The sequence below is a fragment of the Lolium rigidum genome, chromosome 7 (assembly GCF_022539505.1).
Source record: "Lolium rigidum isolate FL_2022 chromosome 7, APGP_CSIRO_Lrig_0.1, whole genome shotgun sequence".
NCBI classification, from domain to species: Eukaryota; Viridiplantae; Streptophyta; class Magnoliopsida; order Poales; family Poaceae; genus Lolium; species Lolium rigidum.
In genome coordinates, this window is record NC_061514.1 from 237,926,491 (window position 1) to 237,950,063 (window position 23,573).

Here is a 23,573-nt window from a genome sequence, read left to right on the forward strand (position 1 = left end):
TTAGGCAATTTCCGTATGAGATTAATTACCGAAAACAACATTAGAGATGCACAAGCATACTTAACCATACACATCGACTAAGCACATGCATCGATCCGAACATGGAACAAGTAGCAAGGCAAGGTAGGAGAGGAAAAGCACGTACATCGCGACCGGGAAGGACGCACCAAGCAAGAAGAAAGCACCACCACCATGGGTATTGTTGATGTCGCCCATGGTGTAGCTCGGATCCGTCGATGAAGCAACCGGGTCGTCGAAGAAGAAGACGAACAAGAGCGAGCGGGCCGCGCCGAGACGCTCCCCAAAACCTTATCGCCCGTCTCCCGTGCAGATCTCAACGGACGGAGTTTCGGAGGCCTCGCTCTCCCGGACGGCCGTGCACGCAGCCGCCGGGATGGGGAAGACTAGAGAGTAGCGCAAGCAAAAGGAACTTCGCGAGAGAGAAGTTGTGAGAACCGTATATTTCTCTATATCCGATCCGTCTCCTTGTATATCCTGGGAAGCCGACCCGACCCGACCGCGTTGACACGCGTAGGAAGCCAGGGACACGCGGCGAACATGCACATGCAGGTCGACACGTACCCAACACAATTGGTGCACCAAGCAAAAATTTAGGCTTCCTTGAGTGTGTCTAACTCGAGTCACGAAACGCGACGTGCGTGCGTACGTGACGTGACGTGCCGTGCCGAGCCGAGGCGGGGCGGGCGGAGGAGGAGGAGTGCGCGAGGGCTCCTTCTATTCTCACTCACTTGGAATGACTAGAACAGCAGCCCTTATATACCACTCCAACTCTCTCCCAACTAGCAATGTGGGACTAAACTTTGTCCCCCAAGGTCGTCCCAAGCTGCCATCGTGATGTGCCTTGAGATTTCGTGAATTGTAGACTATATGGGCTGCCTTATCGGGCTGCAGCCCATCTACATTCAACAATCCCCCACCGTATCTCATATGCACATCGATGACACATTAGTTCCATTCACTCGTTTGATATACCCGCACTTCGGTGGAGACCGTTAAGTTGAACTTCCACTTAGGCAAGGTGCTACGCTTGACTACAACTCGAACAATGGACTATGCCTTGAATTGCCGGCCTTTGTGCAAGCAAGTTTCGCTCAATGCCGCACGCGTACTAGGCTGCCATAGCCTTCCCTCGGTGGAGCTTATAAGTCATACTCCTCGGCCTTTCATGAGCTTACTAGAGATTCACCCAAATCTCCCACACTATGACCAAGTAGTGTCACTCATATAGGTGTGTTCTTCAAAGATCGCCCCGTAGGACAGCCGTCTTCGCTCATTAAGAGCCGCTCGTAACACATTAAGACATCGTCAACCCGCCTTACAAGAACTATGAGAGAATTGCATCCGCAACGGAGTGGGAGTATTATATTTTCTCTCAACTCGCTTACTCCGGCTTGTTTTCCCGGTCCTAGTTCACGGAATTTCCGATTACATAGGTTGGGTTACCCCTCAGCAACTCAAGTGGGTCTCAAACCCATCTCCCTCGATGCTAGGTCTATCATATTTCTTGATAGTCCTTTTGTGAAAGGATCTCGCCGATTTTTAGCACTTTGGACATAATCCAATGCTATCACTCCGGAGTTCTTCGGCTTTCGACGTACTTCAATCTCCTCTTGATATGTTTGGAACTTTTCATATTATCCTTAGAACTTTTCACTTTGACAATCACAGCTTGATTATCACAGCTCATGAGGATAGCCGGTATTGGTTTTTCAACCATAGGCAAGTCCATCAAGAGCTCACGAAGCCATTCCGCTTCGACAGTGAGCCGTATCTAATGCCGTGAGTTCTCGCTTCCATAGTTGACCTCGTTAAGATGGTCTCGCTTGCAAGACTTCCAGAAACAGCTGCCACCACCAAGAGTGAAAACATATCCACTTGTGGCTTTCATTTTAGCATCGTAAATCCAATTGGAATCACTATACCCTTCAAGTCCTCTTGGATACCCTAGTATAATGAATTCCATAACTCATGGTTCCCTTTAGATAGCGCATCACTCTCTCAAGAGCATGCCAATGATCATCTCCCGGTTGGCCACAAACCGGCTAAGTTTGCATACAGCGAACGAGATATCAGGCCTCGTAGCGCAAGCTAAATACATGAGTGAACCAATGATTTGAGAGTATCTTAATTGATCTTTAGTTGCCTTTTCATTCTTTCGAAGCAAGACACTAGGATCATAAGGTGTGAGAGAAGATTTGCAATCAAGCATAGCCAAATCTGCTCAACACCTTCTCAACATAATGGGATTGCACAAGAGTAATCCCATTATTCCCATCTCTCAATAACTTGATGTTCAATATAACATCGCCTTCTCCAAGATCTTTCATCTCGAAACACCGAGATAAGAAGGTTTTTACCTCCTCAATCACTTTGAGACTTGTCCCAAAAATTAGTATGTCATCCACATACAAGCATAGGACAATTCCCTCACCCCCACCATGGCGGTAGTACACACATTTGTCTGGCTTCATTAACAACAAAGCCCATAGATGTCAAAGTTCTTTCGAACTTCTCATGCCATTGTTTGGGTGCTTGTTTGAGACCATACAAAGATTTCTTTAATTTACACACCTTTCTTTCTTGACCTTGCAATGACGAAACCATCGAGTTGTTCCATGTAAATTTCCTCGTCCAACTCTCCATTTAGGAAAGCCGTCTTAACGTCCATTTGATGAACGAGAAGACCGTGTGAGGCAGCCAATGACAGTAGTACTCGAATGGTGGTCAATCTCGCCACATGTGAGTAGGTATCGAAGAAATCTTCGCCTTCCTTTTGGGTATAGCCTTTGGCTACAAGCCGAGCCTTGTACTTCTCAATAGTACCATCAGCTCGAAGCTTCTTCTTAAATACCCATTTACATCCTACAGGTTTGCACCCATAAGGACGCTCTGATAACTCCCACGTTCCATTAGCTAAGATGGAATCCATCTCGCTTTGAACCGCTTCCTTCCAGTAGTCTGCATCAGGAGATGCGAGGGCTTCTGAAATGGTAGTGGGAGTATCATCCACAAGATACACAATGAAATCATTACCAAAAGACTTTGCAGTCCTTTGTCTCTTACTCCTTGTGGGAGCTTCATTGTTATCTTCATCAAATCTGAACTCTCATCATCGTATTCGTCATCGGACTCCATAGGAGTTTCGTGTATTGGATCGTATTCCCAACTAGACATGCCATGCATATCTCTCATAGGAAATATATCCTCAAAGAATGTAGCATCTGTTGATTCAAAGATGGTGCCAACATTCATGTCATCCACTCCAGATTTCACCACAAGAAATCTATAGGCAATGCTATGGGCAAGCATAGCCAAGAAAGACACAATCCACGGTTTTTGGTCCAAGCTTTCGCTTCTTGGTGATTGGCAAATTCACTTTCGCCAAACAACCCCAAGTTCGTAGGTAGGAGAGTGTTGGTCTTTTCTTTTCCCATTCCTCATAAGGGGTAATCTCTTTATTCTTGGTTGGAACACGATTTAGGACATGACACGAAGTCAATATAGCCTCCCCCACCATTCCTTGGATAAACCCGAAACATCTAACATGGCGTTAACCAAATCGTTAGAGTACGGTTTTTCCTTTCCGCAATCCCATTGGATTGTGGGGAATTGGGAGGCGTCCTCTCATGGATTATACCATGTTCCGTACAGAATAAATTGAACTCATTAGAAAAGTACTCTCCACCACGATCGGACCGAACCCTTTTTATCTTTCTTTCAAGTTGGTTCTCAACTTCAGCCTTATAGATTTTAAAGAAATCAAGAGCCTCATCTTTAGTTTTCGGGAGATACACATAACAAGTACCTAGTGGAATCATCAATCAAAGTCATGAAATATTTCTTTCCACCTTTTGTCAACTCACCATTCATCTCACATAGATCCGAATGTATGAGCTCTAGTGGTGCCAAGTTTCTTTCCTTCACAGGCTTATGAGGCTTGCGAGGCCGCTTTGCTTGCACACAAGCATGGCACTTAGAGCCTTTGACAAAGGTGAATTTCGGAATTAAACTCATATCAGCAAGCCGCGTCATACAACCGAAATTAACATGACAAAGTCGTGAATGCCAAACATTAGTTTCATTAACACTAGTGCTTACATGATTCACAACATTATCACAGAAGTCTTCTAGAGAGAAGCGCAACATTCCCTCACATTCATATCCCTTTCCAACAAAAGTTCCATACTTAGACAAGTACAACTTTATTGGACTCAAACACCAACTTAAACCCATCTTTCATAAGACGGGAGCCACTAACGAGATTCTTCTTGATAGAAGGGACATGCAAAGACGTTCTTCAGCTTGCACGATCTTTCCCGAAGTAAACTTCGGATCTACCGTGCCAACACCACGAACAAGTAGCATGTAACCCATTCCCCATCATTACCGAGGAACCTCGGGCCCGATAAGAGGTAAACATGGAGATGTCAGCACACACATGAACATTAGCACTCGTATCAACCCACCATTCCGTGGGCTGAAACACCGAAAGAACAAGAGGGTAACATATTACCATACCCCGTAGTTCCTTCCTCTCGTGTTGCCAATGACCATGCCGACGCAATTTGAGTTCCGTCCAGCTCCGACATTTCTTTCCTTTGCGTTGTGGACAACGATTAGCCCAATGGCCAGCCTCGCCACACACCCAAAGAAGGATCTTTCTTCTCCGTTTTCCCCTTCTTCTTGAAGTTGGTAGTCCGGGAGACTCCCTTGTTCTTTCCCTTGGACTTGTGGGCATTTTTCCGCACCATATTGGCAGCAGAACGTCCCTCGGTTCCTCCAAAGTGTGTTTGTCTTTTGCCCTCGCCTTCTCCTCAACATCCGAGAGCCCATGATATTCTCAACGTAAAACTCATGCCTCCGATGTTTCAGTGAAGTGGCAAAGTTCCTCCATGAAGGGGGAAGCTTAGCGACAATGCATCCCGCGACAAACTTGTCCGTAGCACACACTTGAGGAGCTCGAGTTCCTTTGCCATGATCTCGTATCTCATGAGCTCTGTTCTACTACAGATCGGTTCTCAACCATTCTCGTAGTCATTGAACCGCTCCATAGCATACAGCTCACCTCCGCAGACGGCATCACCAAACTTAGCGTCCAAAGGCATCCCACAGCTTCCTTCCCATTTCGGATGTGCGGATAAGCATCAACCAACTTGTCTCCAAGCACACTTAGGATGGCACCCACAAAGATTACGGTGGCATCCCCGAACGCTTTATCCTCTTCAGGAGTAAGCGGACCTCTGGGAATACCTTCCGCAACTCGGTGCACACCCATAGAAGTGAGCCACAAGAGGGTCTTACTCTGCCATCTCTTGAAATGAGAACCCGTAAATGGGCTCGGTTTGAGCGCAACGAAGAAAACCGTATGGTGAAAATTGCCTAAGCAAATAAGGTTTTTGGATTGTTGGATTATTAGGCAATTTCCGTATGAGATTAATTGCCGAAAACAACATTAGAGATGCACAAGCATACTTAACCATACACATCAGACTAAGCACATGCATCAGATCTGAACATGGAACAAGTAGCAGTGCAAGGTAGGAGAGGAAAAGCACGTACATCGCGACCGGGAAGGACGCACCAAGCAGCAGCAAGCACCACCACCATGGGTATTGTTGATGTCGCCCATGGTGTAGTCGGATCCGTCGATGAAGCAACCGGGTCGTCGAAGAAGAAGACGAACAAGTAGCGAGCGGCCGCGCCGAGACGCTCCCCAAAAACCTTATCGCCTGTCTCCCGGTGCAGGATCTCAACGGACGGAGTTTCGGAGGCCTGCTCTCCCGGACGGCTGTGCACGCAGTCGCCGGGATGGGGAAGACTAGAGAGTAGCGCAGCAAAAGGAACTTCGCGAGAGAGAGTTCTGAGAACTGTATATTTCTCTAGATCTGATCTGTCTCCTTGTATATCCTGGGAAGCCGACCCGACCCGACCGCGTTGACACGCGTAGGAAGCCAGGGACACGCGGCGAACATGCACATGCAGGTCGACACGTACCCAACACAATTGGTGCACCAAGCAAAAAATTTAGGCTTCCTTGAGTGTGTCTTGAACTCGAACTCGAGTCACGAAACGCGACGTGCGTGCGTGACGTGCCGAGCCGAGGCGGGGCGGGCGGAGGAGGAGGAGTGCGCGAGGGCTCCTTCTATTCTCACTCACTTGGAATGACTAGAACAGCAGCCCTTATATACCACTCCAACTCTCTCCCAACTAGCAATGTGGGACTAAACTTTGTCCCCCAAGGCTGTCCCAAGCTGCCATCGTGATGGGCCTTGAGATTTCAGGAATTGTAGACTATATGGGCTGCCTTACTGGGCTGCAGCCCATCTACATTCAACATCATCAACATCCCTCACAGAAAAGGAGAGCCATTCGAGTTTTAGCCAATGATTTTAGCGGAACAAAGAAATATGGTGTGCATTCGAGCATTTGGTATTGGAAGGTTTTGTGCTGTGTGAATCTTATTATAGGACACAAGTAACAAACTTGCAAATTAAACCATACAACTCAGAGTTTGTTATATTGATGGCATGTTTCTAGGTAAGGTTGTGTGGGCCCAAGAACATAATATACAGTCCAGAGCTGTTCATTTGGATTATAAGTGTCTCTTTAGGAATGTTGATTGAAGAGTACTTTTTTTATATCCTTCTCCCTCTCTTGCAGATAATGGACTTTCAGCCAGGCGAGTATCTCAATGTGAAGGTCTGTACATTTTTGTGTGTATCTTATGGTATTTTTCATAATGAATACTATCACGGGCGAACTTTGATCATATTCCATTTTATAAATCTAAAACTTCTCACCAGAGGATATGTGATGCTATTTTTTATGCATACATTCATGGCAGTAGACGCCAATCCTATTCTGAAGCTCTGTCTTCTTTTTCGATTTTATTCTGCTAGGAGGTTCATTACAATCAACATGGTCTGCTGCTTTTAGAGGGACAGGGAATATATCGATTGGGAGACAGCTGGTAAGGACGCAATCTATAACATTTTGTTTCTTTTAGGTCTGGAGATCGAGTTTGTTTCATGAAAGAGGTCATATCTTGGGTGTGATTTATTAGGTGTGTGATGCAATAGAGTTATTACCACTTACTCCACCTTACTGGCAGAACTTTTAATCTATTGCAAATTTTTATATGCATAATCTACCATGTATTACTATGCTTCATTTTGTGCTTCTTCCATCTACTGTCCTTCACAATTTGACATATGTTTGACTAACAATGCGACACTATTCTGAAGCATGTATTCATTTTTTTTAATCTGAAAGTGTAACTTCACCTGTTATTTGCTAGTGGCATATATACTCCATAATGTTCCATGTCCCACTATAGACTATTTTGCATTGATGAAACAGGTATCCGGTGCAAGCAGGTGATACTATTTGGATGGCGCCGTTTGTGCCTCAGTGGTTAGTGTCTGCGGACTTTGTTTTTATCATTGAGGGACTTGGATTGTGTAGGCAGCTCATGGCTGTTGCCTTGCTGTTCCAGGTATGCTGCCCTTGGTAAAACCAAGTCTAGGTACTTGCTGTACAAAGATGTCAATAGGAATCCACTGATATGAGCAAGGCAAAATCACTCTTCATGGATAGCCATAACTCACCATAGAGAGCTGTCACAGCTATGAAGAGTTCCTCTAGAAGGCACTGCCCCAATTGCTTGCTGGCGCAGGCGCATTGCTCAGACTCCAGAGTGAATCAATGTAAAAAAATGAAGCCAAATTGGAACTTGAAATTGTAATGTTCATGGCTGCCCATTTGTGGCTAGAGGACGATATGACCTGTAATCTCAACTGGTTAAACCCTCAAATAATTTAAATGCGTGCGTGGTTACGTTTTCCTTCTTCATGCCACAGGCATTGGTGATCGCAAAACAGAAGTTAAATTATTGTGCACTCCGGTGGGACAGTGATGCACGAACTCCCTTATGCTGGGTTCAAATCCTCAAGTTTCACACTCGATTTGGGTTCCGATTTATTTTTATTATCCTTAGTGAGACATGTATGTCATTTTGCATATTGCTTCAGAAATTAAACTGGTAGATAAGTTTTTCTGTAAATAGTTTTAATGAGGTATTCATGATACTTATAGAGTATAAGGAGTTATAATTTATAAAGCAGGCTCATGATTGTTAATGTACCCTGAACTACAAAAAAAAAAGGAAATGCAAGTTGGAGGAGAATATATGTTTGTGCTTGTCTACGTTGCCTTCTTCCTTTTTAGAAAAGGTAATAATGCAAAAGAACGAACCTTTACCAAAAAAGGAAATGATAGTACTTGGATAACCAAATGCAATTGATCATGTTACTTCATTACTAGGCTACCTTATCATGGCAAATTAGCATCAGAACTGATTTGCGTGGGGATTCATCAGAGAGCTATTGTTGTTGTTGCGGCCCACTATTATGAAAGGGCGATCATTCATTTAAAAAATTAAATTATTTGCCCTAGATGATTTCAAGTTGGCATGGACAGGTGGATGTTTTATGTAGATGCTACAGTAATTTTGAGTACTACAGTAAAATGTAAAAGAAAAACTTGGAGCTAAAAAAGATGATCTGTCAAAGGCTAGTTTTGGTCCTTGAATTATAGTAAAAGTTCACTTTTGTTTCTAAAACTTTTCTTTGGTTTAAAATGAACCTTTAACTTTCAGAATCATTCGCTTTTAGTTCTTATCCTGCTTGAGCCAAGCAAATATCTGCCACGGGTGGCAAACAACTTAAGGTAACGGCACAAGGGTAGAGAGGCAATACGATGTTCATAAGCAAAGTAAGCAAGCCTTTGTAGCGTGATGCTTCAAGTGAATTGGTAGAGGGAGAAGTCGAGAGGATAGAGAGAAGGCACACGGATTTTAAATTTTAGTATTAAGATGTTGGGTTCAACATCTAAACTAGCTTGGACTTGGTCTGGATCAAAACCAATCCGGACTGTTTTTTCAAAGATTTTTTCAACTCAACTGAGAGAAGGGATGAAAGTTCAAGAGTTTATCTAAAAGTACTTCCTCTATCTCAGTTTACTAGGTACCTAGGTCATCAATTTAATCTATATAATATTAATTATATAATATAAAAATTATATCATTAGAAAGTATAAAATCTAAAGTTTTTAATGATATATTTTTTGTAATATATATCTTATATTAAGTTGGTTAAATTAACGATCTAGAGATACATGTAGAACTATATAGTAAACCGAAACTGGAAGGAGTATTTGTTAGGACGAAAAGTAAACTTCCCAATAACTTGAGAACAAAGCTGTCCAAAGCTAAACCAAATCAATGCCGGGCGGTGACAGCCGAAAATATCTGTACGACATTCCGATAGGCTCTGTAGTCCTAGTTGTCTGAGCCTGTCACTGTTCGTTCAGGTCGCGTCCTGCACTTTTGCACTCCCGTCCCTCCCTTCCCTCGGAATTCGCGCCACCTCCCTCCCGTGCTCCTCCCATCGCCCCTCCCCTTCCCCGTCCGAACCCTAACCCGCGCGCGCGCCTCTCCAATGGCGCTTCCCGCGTGAAGAGGGCGGCCGGCGCGGCAGCCGAAGGAGCAGCGTTGCGTGGTTCGTCGTCGTCGTCGGTGGCGGGAGATGTATAAGCAGCAGGGGGCGGCGGGAGGGGCGGGGCTGGACCGGAAGCGCATCAGCGACGTGCTCGACAAGCACCTGGACAAGGCCGTCGCCGCGTCGCCCTCCACGTCCAGGGGATCGGCGGGTGCCCGAGGCGACCACAACCGCCTCGTCGTGCCCTCCTCCCTCCCCAAGGGCCGCTGCTCCGAAGGTAACGCGATCTCCCCCCCTCTCTCTAGTCTCCCCCACCTGACGACGTGCCGTCCTGGCGAATCCGTGGTGCTCTGATCCGTTCGTGTGGTCATAGAGTTACGTTGCTGGATTGTAACTTGTAAGGGTGGGAGAAATTGGGTCATGGATTGAAGTTCCATCCCCATTGGTCTGCTGTCGCGCTATTGCTATTTAGATTTGAGCGCATCAGGCAAGGAGGTTTTCTTTACCTTGGTGGGCCAGAATTTTGTGTTACTTTCACTACACATATTCTTGGGTTTGTGACTTAGGCTAGTCATAGTGGGGAGTAACTTAGAGTAGTAACATGACATATGTTACTAGTCTAAGTTACTACCTCCATAGTGGGTAGTAACTTATATGTGGTGTCATGCATTGTGTCATTTACTATGGTGTAGACTCAACTTGTCTTGGGGTGTGTGATGTTATGGTAACATAGCTAGTTACCACCTCACTCTCTTTCTTCATTCATTGACATGCCATGTCACCAAAATGTTTTGGGTTGTGTGATGTTACTAGCTAAGTTACTCCCACTATGAGCATTCTTAGTGTATTGTTTGCTTCGAAATAGAATGCTACAGCGTGATTTGTAAAATCCACACTTATATATGTCTTTGGAATTGTCCTTAGATGTACATGTTTTTGTATGGGGCTGTGCTAGTTTACGGGCGAATCGTCCCCCCATCGGAATCCACCGAGCCACAGTAGTTGTCGAATAGGGATAAGAGGAGAGGGAGATGCCCCCCCCCCCATCCCAGGAGCCATCCCCTGCCGCCGCCACACGCGGCCGGCAGCGCTCCCGCTCCGACTTGCCAATGGCTACAGATCATACCTACATTTCTGTTGATTGCTATGGTGTAGTCCAGATCTATTGAGTAGTCCAGAAATTGGTGTAGTCCAGATCCAATTTCTGCTTTCTGTAGCAGTTTGTGTTGTTAGTTAGATAAAGATTATTGCTCGGTATCTTGTATTTTAGTTGCTCCAAGGTAAATTGAATCTTTGTGCACGTTTAGTTTGCGCCATATATGTTAGCTTAGGGGTTTGCTGCTACCTTTTCTGTTTTGTTTCTAGCTTAGTTTGTGCAGGTTTCTTTTTTTTCCACTGTTTTTGTTCTTGGTCGGAGGCCACCTTTCGTGGTGTGAACTCTGTCTGCATTTGGTGTTTTCTTCTAATGCACAAACGATCTGCGTCTAGGTTCATGGTCGAGAAAAATAGTATTTTATAAACAAATGCATTGATGCTTCCATGCTCTTCACATTGTAGGCGAGTCTGAATCTGACAGTGAAGCATCAGATGTTAGTGGTTCTGATGGAGAAGACACCTCATGGATTTCGTGGTATTGCAACCTAAGAGGGAATGAGTTCTTCTGTGAAGTCGATGAGGATTACATACAAGATGACTTCAATCTTTGTGGGCTTAGCAGTCAAGTTCCATATTATGATTATGCTCTTGATCTCATTTTGGATATCGAGTCCTCTCATGGTAAATGTTTCTCAATATTTAATTGTTCAAATAAAACCACATGTTTGATGCATTTCTGCACTTGATCTGGTGCAGTTGTGTTTTCCCTGTAGAGTTACTTGGCTTCTTTTGCGTACTAGTTTAGGTTCTCAAAGGCTTTTTCATAGTGATGGCAGCACTTACTGCTTGCTTGGGCTCTATTTATAAATACACATTAGGTGCTACAGGCAAAAATATTTCTCAATGGCCTTGAATTTTGTTCTTTGTTGTGAACATCAATTAGCTTTTCTGCCATAGTAAAAGTTTGCATCGTAATTATTCTAAAGCATAAACGGAAAGTCATGTTTAATTTTGTATGCAATAGTAAATAACATGAGTCATTTACACGGGCTTTGGTTGGTGGCTTAATATATTGCTCTAACTTGTCCTGGATAAGGTATTCTGCATGCTCCCTTTTACAATGCCTGCTGCTTTTGCTGATGCTCCTTGATTATTTGAATATTTAGGTGATATTTTCACGGAAGAACAAAATGAGTTAGTTGAATCAGCTGCAGAGATGTTGTATGGGCTGATTCATGCACGATACATTCTGACAAGTAAAGGATTGGCTGCTATGGTACCTGTTATGCTAACCTTTCTTTGCTAATACTTAACCCTATTTGTTTCCAAAAAATTGTAATTCTCCCATATTGGTGAAATTTGTTTATGGCAACTCTTGTCCCCTTTTTTTGGCAGCTGGAGAAGTATAAGAACTATGACTTCGGACGATGTCCACGAGTTTATTGCTGTGGCCAACCATGTCTACCTGTTGGACAATCAGATATTCACCGGTCTAGCACCGTGAAGATATTCTGCCCTAAGTGTGAAGACATCTACTATCCACGGTCTAAATACCAAGGCAGTATCCTAACCACTCTCTTATTATACCGTCTCCTTGTGAAAAAAAAAGAGTTCCTTTTGAATTTTTACCACTGTCATATCTGTTTTAGAGCCTTGTTACTGACCTGACACTTGGTACATTTATCTGGAATCATAGAAACATCATCGTCTACTAAGCAATATTTACCTCTCAGACATTACTATATCATGGTCAAAGAAAGTTGCCATTTTGTCGTTATATTTTGCTTTTTCTTTGACCATGTCCAGATATCGACGGAGCCTACTTTGGGACAACATTTCCTCACATGTTTCTGATGACATACGATCACCTCAAACCTCAGAAGCCCTCACAGCGCTACATTCCTCGCGTATTCGGCTTCAAGCTCCACAAGCCATGACAAGGAGGTGACCTGGGATGACATCGAATGAAAAGTCGGCAGACCTCTTTTTTGGGGGATCTAGAGGCCCAGGAAGTCTACTGTAAGAGTGTAATTGCCAGCTGGAAATCTGGATCATGCGATTCTCAATGTGTGCCCTGGCTGGTCTGTTCAACATTAGAAATGTAGCTATAAAAGAAGACACGAGTCAATGTTGTAACATAATTCCAACTCTATTGGTTAGTTAAGTGTGGACCTCTGGTTCAAAACCAGCAGCTGCTACTTATCAGCGCTGATCCACATTAAAATTTATGCTTTGAAATATCATCTGTATCCAGCAGCAGCTATTTGCCAGCACTGATCCTCCTTTTAAGTACTGTAAAATTTATGCTTGAAATTATCAACTCTTGTCGAACACTGAGGAAGAATTGATCCTGAACTCTGATCAAAAGATAACCGTTGTTTTGATATTTCTTTAGCACACAATCTGTTTATGATGATAGTGAAACGAAGGCAAGTTGTAAGCCTATTTAATTACTCCCACTGGTCTTGTTTAATCGACACAGCCATAGTGCGTAGATAAGCTACTTAGGGTGTGTTTGGTAGCCCGGGTCAACTGAGAATATATATCTCTCATCATACATGCTCACAGGTCAGACTCATCACATGTTTGGCAGTCCCGGATGTGTTGAGCTAGGCTCATATGGGATGGTGTTTGGTGCAATTTGTGCTGAGGTGAGCAGGTCTCATAGCAGTTTTACAGAATGGTCTATTTTTTTTGCAAAAAGGTCCTAAAACAAAGAGAGAGAAAAGCAATCAGGCCCTCAAGATTCATCTCACGCCATGGACCTGCTGGGCGGCGCGGTGGCCGGAGCTGGGCAGCCTTGGGCGGAGGCGGGCGGCCTTGGACGACGACGGGCGGTGGCGGGCGGCGCTGGACGGCGGCGGGTGGCGGCAGGCGTCGCTGGACGGCGGCGGGTGGCACTGGACGGCGGCGAGCGGCCCTGGGCGAGTTTGGGCGGCGCTGGCCGAGCTTGGGCAGCGCTGGGCGACGGGGCGAGCGGTTTCCAGGGGAGGGGCGACGGCGGCCAGGGGAGGGGGCAACGGCGGGCGGCGAGCGGAGTCCAGGGGAGGAGGCGACGGCGGCCAGGGAAGGGGGCGACGGCGGCCAGCAGAGGTCCAGTAAGCGAGCAGTTTCGTTCGAGGGAGAATGAGGGGTTCGGGAGAGTGTCTGGGGGTGCGTTGGTGGGCCCCCGAGAGCTTCACAACCGGGCTAGGCTGAGGGACGTTTTTTGTATGAGGTGAGCATAGCCCATCTCTAGTGACCCAGTCTAACAAACACAGTTTTCTCTGGAAATCTCGTTTGAGATGAGATATTCTGAGTAGACACGGGCTACCAAACACACCCTTACTGTTCACACTCCATGTCAATTTTACCAATCCAGAGGGAGTAGAAACTAAAAGACTCGTTAAATTTGATGTTATATGATTTGTGGGACCCTCCTCTAGAAGAGGAGAAACCCTTCAAAAATAAGCGTATGCTGCTTATTGTGACGTGCACACGGTATTCTTTAGTAAAAGGCGAAAGAATAGTTCGCTTTGTGCTCACCACGCAGCTGCGTGCCTTTCACAGTGGAGCCTGGGTTCTTCTTTATAGGGATGGCTAATGAGCACTACAACCAAGCTGAGCAGTATGGGACTAAACCCGGTGTCCACTGTCCAGCACTGCGCACGCGGGGGAGTTCACGACAGGCAGGCCCATGGACGCTTTACGCCCCACCAGAACGCTGAGCAAACCAGGCCCAGCCCACGAATGCATGTGGTGACACCAGAATAGTATCGAGCGTAACAACCTAAGATCGGGTTGACTTCTTCAAAAATCAATCCAGCCTTACTCGAGAAACAAAAATGATTACTGTGGTTCCTTTAAAAGATGATTACCGTAGTACAGTATTGATATTGACTGCACTTCCTGAAAACCGGATGAAGATGCAAAATACACCCTCCACTAACGAATATAAGAGGTTTTCACAAAATGTTTTATAGCTTGACAAAACATCTTATACCGTGGGACAAAGGGAGTATTTCAAATCCAATGAGTGCTTGTTCAAAAAAAAAATCCATTGAGTGAACACAGACAGAGATAACGTAATTGCACAATATTGTTTCCTGGAACTCTGGAAGTACCGCCAATTTGAAGGGTCAAACTTACCGGCAACCACAGCATCACAGACAAGAAACAAGGGAAAAACATGATTATGTTCAACAATTTGACACAAAATATGAAAAGGAAAAATCAAACAATTCGATCTGATACAACTATCAACTCAGAAATGAAAACTGAATGCAGCACTGGATTTTTTAGCACAGAGAAAAATATTCACCATTACAAAAATCCTCGCAGGATTCGAGTCGAAAGAAGAAACACAAGTCTTTCTCTGAGATGGAGTATAATTTATTTAAGATCATTCCCTCCATCCTCATTGATGAGTTTGAGGACTTCAACTCACATTCTACAAATGTGGATGCAAAAGGACATAAAAATGTAAGATGTCGTCATCAACCGGTCAATGCAGCATTGAGCGCACTGTGAACATCCACACCAATCTGAGCCTCAGCCTTCTCTAGGTCAGTTGAGGCTGATCCGAGCTTGGCAGTGAATTCAGCAAGACCCTTCTGGACCAAGTTTGGGTCAATCTGCTCCAGGGGTACAGCCTCAACAGCCACAACATCAGTAATGGAGTTTGCATGGATGAATGCAAAGCCACTGCTGACGAAGTACTTGGTCACGTCATTTCCCTCGTGTACAGAGAGAACACCAGGCTTGAGCTCTGCGATTGTGGAAACATGGCCTGGCAGAACACCCATCAGGCCAGTTGTAGCTGGTACCATTACCATGTCAACCTGAAAATAACCAGATAATACGAGATGAGCAATGAAGAAAATACAAGACTATGCCAATGAAGGGGGAACATTTCTAAATTATACATGATCAATGTAAGCATGCAAAAGAAAACAATGTACATAATTTGAAGACCGCTCGCTGATTCTCCCACAAAAATGCAGGATCACAAGTATAATTGCTACACACAGAAAAATTGCTACCACAGACAAACGGGAACAACAAACTTGGTAGCTAATAACATATTTTGAAACCTCAAAAGTAATTCCAAAGACTTGACAATGCACATATGTAAACCAGAAAAAAATACAGATACCCAAACACATAAACATACCAAGTAACTTAAAGTAGATACTACTCACTAGCAAATATTATTGACTTTGAGCTTAAGAATGTACTGGAGCCAACAAGTGAGCTAACTAAAACAGCAAGAAAAACTAAGAAATACATAGCAAAATTCAGAGTTATATTAGAGGCACTATTGTTACCACAACATGTCAAGAACAGATATCCTACACAAGGCTATAATTGCTCCAGACACACAAAAAAATACAACTGTCCATGCAACACAACAAATATAAGTGAGTGGCTAATATGCAGTTTCATTGTACGGAAGCCAGATTGAAGATTTATCTCAATCAAGAAAACCGACACCAGATATAATGGGTTAATGTCAGGGAGTGCAAATGTAGTCAAACCATAGCAGCAACACTGCACCATATCCGGTCAACTAAACTCGTACAAATGTAGGCCTGTTTTTCTCAATTACACTAATAAGGCTTAGAATTGCAGCTAAAAAATGAGAAAAATTGCACAATATTCGCAAGAAATGAACAAATCAGATAGTAAACAGATCAGATAAATGCCAAATAAGAAAGAAAAAACTTTCAATCAGGCTAACCCTTAACCTTGACACAGCGTTAACAGTAACAGGCTTGGCTGAATTAAAAACACCACGACGATATGCATTTGAAAGGCCTGAAGATGCTAGCAGACACCTATAGTGATTTACATCTAACACGCTCACAACCCCAAAAGAGAACTAGTACATTTACTTATGAGCAGCAATAGATAACAATTAGAAGGATGCATGATTTATTCAGTAGAGTCAACTAACATTTAGCCAGCCAGCGTATGATGTCCCATTATGCCAAGAACATCAGGTACGGCATGGCCAGGCTTACCGACCAGACAACGGGATACCTGGTATCAGTATTATCTAACAATCTCACCCAAAGTACAAAACTCCAGCCAATGCATTCCCAGGATCGAGCGCAGCAATTGACCAGAGGGCAATCATTCGACATGAACAATGACATGATCAAAACCATCACAGGTCAACACCTTACAAGGAACATTCACGACCCCAAACAAAATTGCATCTAGGGTTCCAACTATCCCGCGGGATGAACCGGATCGCGGAGGCCCCTCTTCCCCTCCCTCGCTAATCTAGCACAACAATAACCCAACCGCTAGATCGCGCGAACACCCCGAAACCCTGGTCGCACACGCGCAGATCTGGGATCGGAAGGGGACGTGGTCGGGGCTATAGAATATACCTCCTTGTTGGTGATCTCGGACTTGTAGGGGAGGACGAAGTTGACGGTGAGCTTGGAGGGGATGGAGGCCGGCGTGGGCGGGCGGGGCTTCATGGCCGACATGGGCGTCTGGGGCGGATCGATGATGTTGGTCACCTTCTTCCACGCCTCCACGAAGGCGGGGTCCTCGCCCGCCTCCGCGGGTGCCGGCGCCGTGGCGAGGGCCCTGCGGCTGATGGAGCCGGCGGCGGCGCGGGAGGCCAGGCGGTGGGCGGCGTGGCGCAGCATTTTTTTTTTCCCTTTTCCTCGGGTCTGAGCTCGGGGATGGGTGCGTGCGGCCTGTGGATGTGTGGGTGCTGAATGAATTGGGGTTTCCTGCGATTTGGAGGAGGCGACGCTGGAGGAGTGGGGTGGGGTGGGTGGAGAATGGAGGCGCTGCTGCCTTCTTGGGCTGGGCTGTTTCAGCTGGAATCGATCCAGCAGCGCCTCTGCAATTGGGCTACGTCTACGTATCATGGTCATATTGATCTGTTCCGTTCCTAAAAAAAAAAGTTGAGAACCATAAAATTTGGCAAACGAGCCATCAGCTGCCTACAGCCAGTTATGCAAATATAGTAGTAAAAAAATTCTCGAATGTAATTTTTTCATATGTAGCACTTTAAAAAATGTAATATCGTTCTGCAACATTTCTGTGCGATACATTCAACATTCTTGCCCAACTTATCCAACACCATCGATAGCTTATAGCAGCGCCGACGACACCTTGTAGGGACGGTTTGCGGGCGGGATTCTAAGGGGGAGCGGCAGCGGGTGCTAGGACACAGGCATGCGGTGGTAGCCATAGGAGCTCGTCAACGGATCCCACCGCATGCGATAGCGGTGGCGCGAGCTCTGCTCAGGAGATGGTGAAGGGGCTCGTAGTTTATGGCTAGATGTCGCAGGGAGCATGGCTGGGTTAGCATCAATACATGGAACAAGATGTTGAGGGCCTCGCATATCCTCCATCGAGCGGATCCGCGGGCGGCAGCTCATGATCCACCACGCCGAGCGATGGAACCGATAGTACCGGTAGGGAGAGGAGCTCCATGGTACCGGTAGGTACCACAGGGCACCGACACAGGGAAGGGGGTACAGAGCAAGGGAGGTGGTAGGGAGCGGCCTTGGCTATGTGGTGGGGAGAAATATCTCATGGAGGAGAAGGATTGGGAAGGAGATAAGACCAACATAGGAGGTTGGGCACCTGGGAGGAAGGGGCACGCGTTGCGTGATCCCCAACTTAAACGAAGTGTTTTCCTTCGGTTTTGCTAGTTCTCGGTCGAGTTTCGATTTGCATCGTTATTCGTGTGTTATATTCGGCCTTGCATGAACGGATGTGAGCACGGTCCTTAGGGGTCACCGCCAAATGGATCATATGTAGAGCGGTGTGGTTGAGTTGGTCTTCAATCACCTTCCTTCGCATGAGATTGTCGGGGTTGTACGTCTTGAAGCCCTCCTTGATTATCCACCAAGGTTCCATTGAAGAGCAGCAAATATGTGATTGCATCAAATTGCCAATTTGCAAAACTAGATGAATCAAGAGCGGATGTTAGTCCTTGTGAAGCAATATGAGGCATATGAATTGTAGGATTAGGAATATAGTTATTTATTGGTGGAACCATATGAATATCACCCGAATCCTTCTTGTCATTAGGATCTTCATTTCCCTTACGAATGGATGAGCCGGTGTGTAATATCCCAGGATTTCAGACGTTTGCGGGGCAGAATTAGAAAAGGGATGTGCATTGCATCACAAAACAAGGGAAAATTTCGCGCTTAATTGCATAAAAACCTAAGAGGAAACAAGTTTCTCTCTCGACACCAGCCAGGATTAGGGTTTCGAGAGTGCGATAAACTTGGACATTATCTCTTTTGAATTAGGGTTTTGAAAGAGGGGAAACATTTGAATTCAACACATATAATTGAGTGAATGCATTTGAAATAAGTTTGAATTGAATTCCAAACTTAAACATTACATAAAATAAAAGACAAGTAATAATCCAACAAATAATATTATATTTGGATAATTTAAACAATAAAAGAATAGGTATAAATAACAAGAAGCTCAATAGAGAAACTTTGAGCTTTATTGATCATCACACAAGATACAATGTCATTATAATATCCAAATATAAATATTACATAATCATTTCAGAAATTGATAAAGGAAAAAGAAAAAAAGAAAAATTACAATGAAATGATGAACTAAACTACACCTAAGCTACTGCCTTGATCTTCTTGATCATCCAGTAGAGGTGAACTTCTTGATCTTCTTTGATCCCTGCATAAGAATATAACAAAGGAAATGCACATTGTTGCCAAGTGGCAATGCCACTTGGAAGGTTAACAAAGAAATGAAATAGGAGGATAAGACCAGAATCAGCCGAGTTGATCCACCAGTCCCAAGTTCCAACATGGAACACACACACACAGCTGACCAGGCTATGTGCATGCAACCGAGCACACAAGTCAGGGTTAGTCACCAATTCCACAAAACCTTGCTGTCGACCAGGGAAGCAAGGAAAGGGTGGTATAAAACCTTTTGACAGCCAAACCCTAGCCATTCATCTACTGAACCAGCCAGAGCCACTAGAACACCAAGAACACCAAGAACAACAGCGTTCCAGTTCTTCTTCCACAAAGAACAAGCACTGGTGAACAAGCAAATGGTGAAGTAGCTTGCACAGCCAGTGAGGATGAGCAGGACAAGCAAAGCCCAACAGCATAGAAGAAATCCTCTACATCAGCAAAACCTAGGAGCTGGAGTGAGGTATACACATCATCATGAACAAATCAGATGGTTTTGTTCATAATTTGCACAGTCATGTACACACAGGCACACAAATGGTGGAGTACCCCTGTTTTGATCATCATTTGGTCATAGACCAAGTGTAACCTGGTGGAAATGGCAAAGATCAGGGATGAATCAAAGCCTATGACCATGGTTATGCCAACCAGACAAGTTGTAGCATCTTCCAAATGGAAATGGGAAGGAAAACTGTCCCACATACTTACCCAAACCTACCCAGAATACGCTAGCCCTTTTAAAACCATCAGATATGCAGAAATATATGAATTCTGCAAGTATTTTTCAACATGACAAGCTACTGGCAATCACATATGATCAACCAGCAAGCATGTACCCATTCACATCAAGCCAATATAGGTGGGAGCTACCAAAACATCAGTTTATTACTGCTAAGGTCACCTCAACCACACGATCATCTAAACCACCAAGCCATCCAAACTTATCATCACCCAAATGGGTTCAAAATGGATCTAGGGTCCCCAACAGTAGTTGGCATCCCTCTAGCTCAAGTAATTTTAGCAAAAGAGTCATCACTGCATAAGTAGTTCATCCTAAATAATTAACAGGACATGATAAAGCTTCATAGATAATTGAATCAAGCAACATCAAGTATACATGGATGCTATACAAGCATCACACACATAGCTGAATCCACCATTAAGCTTTTACAAGCTTGAGCACACACCAGCACATGGTGAGGAGCTCTGCAACCCAACATTAATACAGGATATCAAGTAACAAGCATAGATATAGCAGCCAGTAAGTAATTGTCAAGCAACTGGTGATCACATGATCAACCAGAGCATGCAAACATAAGCCACGTCATCAGTAACTTATCATAGTTACTGAGCATCTATAGAACAGTCAACCATTGCTTCACAAAGCATCACAAAATTATTTTATAGTTGTATCCAGAAGCACATCATCAAGGAAATGATGCACATGAGTAGTAGGCAAGCGAAGTAGGGCCTAGGATTATCTAGAGCCTATTCATAAGTCACGGAGACATGCCTGGCACTTGCTAATGCACGAGCTGCCAACAGCAGTAAGCCAGAGGAACAATTACAGTGACAATAATGGAGGAGTAGAGCATTTACAGTAGCTAGAGCAGGCCAAGTAAGCAACGAATTGACCAATTGCATAGAAATAGCAAGCAGCAAGCACAGCAAGCAGCTAGCACAACAGCAGCAACAACACAGCCATTAGGGCAGCAGTGAGCATAGCAGCGGCAGGACAAGCACTGCAACCACAGGGCCAACACAACAGCAGCAATGGCAGACATGGCCAGTACCCAAAACTGGGTAATCCTGGCCGGTAGATAGGATGGAGAAGAAGAGGAGGGAAGAGAGGAGAGCAGGAGTCACGTACGTGGAACAGAAGCACCACGGGCGCCACCGTGGCGGCACGGCGGCATAGTCTGGCCACGGCAGCGCCAAGCCGCGGTCAAGCCTGGGTTCCACCGGGCACAGGAGCTCCAGCGCAACACCGGCGAGGTGCACAACATCACCACGACGTCGAGTAACACCGGCGTGAGGCGAATCTCCGCGAGCACTGATACGTCCCAAACGTATCTATAATTTCTTATGTTCCATGCTACTTTTATGATGATACTCACATGTTTTATACACATTATATGTCATTATTATGCATTTTCCGGCACTAACCTATTGACGAGATGCCGAAGAGCCGATTCTTGTTTTCTCGCTGTTTTTGGTTTCGTAAATCCTAGTAAGGAAATATTCTCGGAATTGGACGAAATCAACGCCCGGGGTCCTATTTTTGCACGAAGCTTCCGAAGTCCGAGGAGAGACGAAGTGGGGCCACGAGGCACCGCCACAACAGGGCGGCACGGCCAGCAAGGGGCCCGCGCGGCCCTGTTGTGTGGGGCCCCCGTGGCGCCTCCTGACCTGCCCTTCCGCCTACTTAAAGCCTTCGTCGCGAAACCCCCCGTACCGAGAGCCACGATACGGAAAACCTTCCAGAGACGCCGCTGCCGCCAATCCCATCTCGGGGGATTCAGGAGATCGCCTCCGGCACCCTGCCGGAGAGGGGAATCATCTCCCGGAGGTCTCTTCATCGCCATGATCTCCTCCGGATCGATGTGTGAGTAGTTCACCCCTGGACTATGGGTCCATAGTAGTAGCTAGATGGCCGTCTTCTCCTCATTGTGCTATCATGTTAGATCTTGTGAGCTGCCTATCATGATCAAGATCAACTATTTGTAATCCTTCATGTTGTGTTTGTTGGGATCCGATGAATATTGAATACTATGTCAAGTTGATTAGCAATCTATCATATATGTTATTTATGTTCTTGCATGCTCTCCGTTGCTAGTAGAGGCTCGGCCAAGTTGATACTTGTGACTCCAAGAGGGAGTATTTATGCTCGATAGTGGGTTCATGCCTCCATTAAATCCGGGACGAGTGACAGAAAGTTCTAAGGTTGTGGATGTGCTTGTTGCCACTAGGGATAAAACATCGATGCTTTGTCTAAGGATATTTGTGTTGATTACATTACGCACCATACTTAATGCAATTGTCCGTTGTTTACAACTTAATACTGGAAGGGGTTCGGATGATAACCTCGAAAGTGGACTTTTTAGGCATAGATGCATGCTTGGATAGCGGTCTATGTACTTTGTCGTAATGCCCCGATTAAATCTCATAGTACTCATCATGATATATGTATGTGCATTGTTATGCCTTCTTTATTTGTCAATTGCCCAACTGTAATTTGTTCACCCAACATCTGCTATCTTATGGGAGAGACACCACTAGTGAACTGTGGACCCCGGTCCTATTCTTTACATCCGAAATACAATCTGCTGCAATTGTTCTTTACTTGTTCTTCGCAAACAACCATCATCATCCACACTATACATCTAATCCTTTGTTTACGAGCAAGCCGGTGAGATTGACAACCTCACTCGTTACGTTGGGGTAAAGTTCCGTGATTGTGTTGTGCGGAGTTCCACGTTGGCGCCGAAATCCCCGGTGTTGCGCCGCACTACACTCCGCCACCAACAACCTTCAACGTGCTTCTTGGCTCCTACTGGTTCGATAACCTTGGTTTCTTACTGAGGGAAAACTTGCTGCTGTGCGCATCACACCTTCCTCTTGGGGTTCCCAACGGACGTGTCATCTACGCGCATCAAGCACCGCAAACCCTAGCTTGCAGTAGGGTTGGAGGCGAGCGAAGGAGGCCGCTATTTCCAGATCGACGTGGACCAAAAGGTGCGCCATCGAGAGGTGGAGTGGATGCGACCAACCACGTCGCCTGAGACCGCCGGAGATGGCCGGAGGAGGCCGACGACGGGGCAGGAGATTTCGGCGTCGTGAGAGAGACAGAGAGATTAGGGTTAGGTCGAGAGGGTGAGGACGCGAGAAAATGGCCGGGTTGGGCCGAGCCCAACGGGCTGGTCCAACCAAACCACCGGTCGGTCTGACCAGTGGGCCCGAGGGGCAAAATGGTCATTTGACCATGGAAATATTTCCAAAAATTGGAAATAAATCTAGAAACCCTAGAAAAATTCTAAATAATGTATAAAATATGTAGACCACTTAAAATTTTGTGATCTATTTAAAACAAATACTTTCATCATAAATTGACCAAATATTAAAAATGAGTATGATGAATTATTACCAATAAAATTGGATAGAGAAATTTCAAGTCTTTAAATAATTAAAGGAAGAATAATAAGTCATACTTTATTCTAAAATTGAAATCCAAGAAAATAAATATTTTCTTGGAATAAACTCC

The 23,573-nt window shown here is 45.0% G+C and overlaps 3 protein-coding genes and 1 non-coding gene across 5 annotated transcripts in view; 2 read left to right on the forward strand and 2 right to left on the reverse strand.

Moving 5' to 3' along the window:
- LOC124669823 (probable (S)-ureidoglycine aminohydrolase) overlaps positions 1 to 7,872 on the forward strand; it is a 12,901-nt gene extending 5,029 nt beyond the window's left edge. Inside the window, exons 9-12 of the mRNA XM_047206362.1 lie at positions 6,682 to 6,720; positions 6,921 to 6,991; positions 7,381 to 7,434; positions 7,517 to 7,872. Coding sequence (XP_047062318.1) covers positions 6,682 to 6,720; positions 6,921 to 6,991; positions 7,381 to 7,434; positions 7,517 to 7,589 — 237 coding nt within the window. The 3' untranslated portion in view covers positions 7,590 to 7,872. The remainder of the gene's footprint in view (positions 1 to 6,681; positions 6,721 to 6,920; positions 6,992 to 7,380; positions 7,435 to 7,516) is intronic.
- Positions 7,873 to 9,590: 1,718 nt separating this feature from the next.
- On the forward strand, positions 9,591 to 12,946 carry LOC124669824 (putative casein kinase II subunit beta-4). Of its 2 annotated transcripts, none has more exons than XM_047206363.1 (5): positions 9,591 to 9,795; positions 11,076 to 11,294; positions 11,780 to 11,889; positions 12,009 to 12,174; positions 12,420 to 12,946. In XM_047206363.1, exons 1-5 carry the CDS (start codon positions 9,606 to 9,608, stop codon positions 12,548 to 12,550), a joined length of 816 nt encoding a protein of 271 aa, XP_047062319.1. In that variant the 5' UTR covers positions 9,591 to 9,605; the 3' UTR covers positions 12,551 to 12,946. The 2 variants fall into 2 exon arrangements, with proteins under 2 accessions (XP_047062319.1, XP_047062320.1); XM_047206364.1 differs by having other exon boundaries at positions 12,009 to 12,171.
- Positions 12,947 to 14,026: 1,080 nt separating this feature from the next.
- LOC124679862 lies at positions 14,027 to 14,147 on the reverse strand. Its single transcript, XR_006995288.1, has one exon. It is a non-coding gene; the product is annotated as a U5 spliceosomal RNA (small nuclear RNA).
- A 716-nt stretch (positions 14,148 to 14,863) lies between these two features.
- LOC124673935 (ATP synthase subunit delta', mitochondrial) lies at positions 14,864 to 17,272 on the reverse strand. Its single transcript, XM_047209978.1, has 2 exons — positions 16,991 to 17,272; positions 14,864 to 15,433 (listed from the first exon to the last, which is right to left on the reverse strand). The coding sequence occupies exons 1-2, from the start codon at positions 17,255 to 17,257 to the stop codon at positions 15,089 to 15,091; spliced, it is 612 nt and encodes a 203-aa protein (XP_047065934.1). The 5' UTR covers positions 17,258 to 17,272; the 3' UTR covers positions 14,864 to 15,088.
- Positions 17,273 to 23,573: the final 6,301 nt, after the last annotated feature.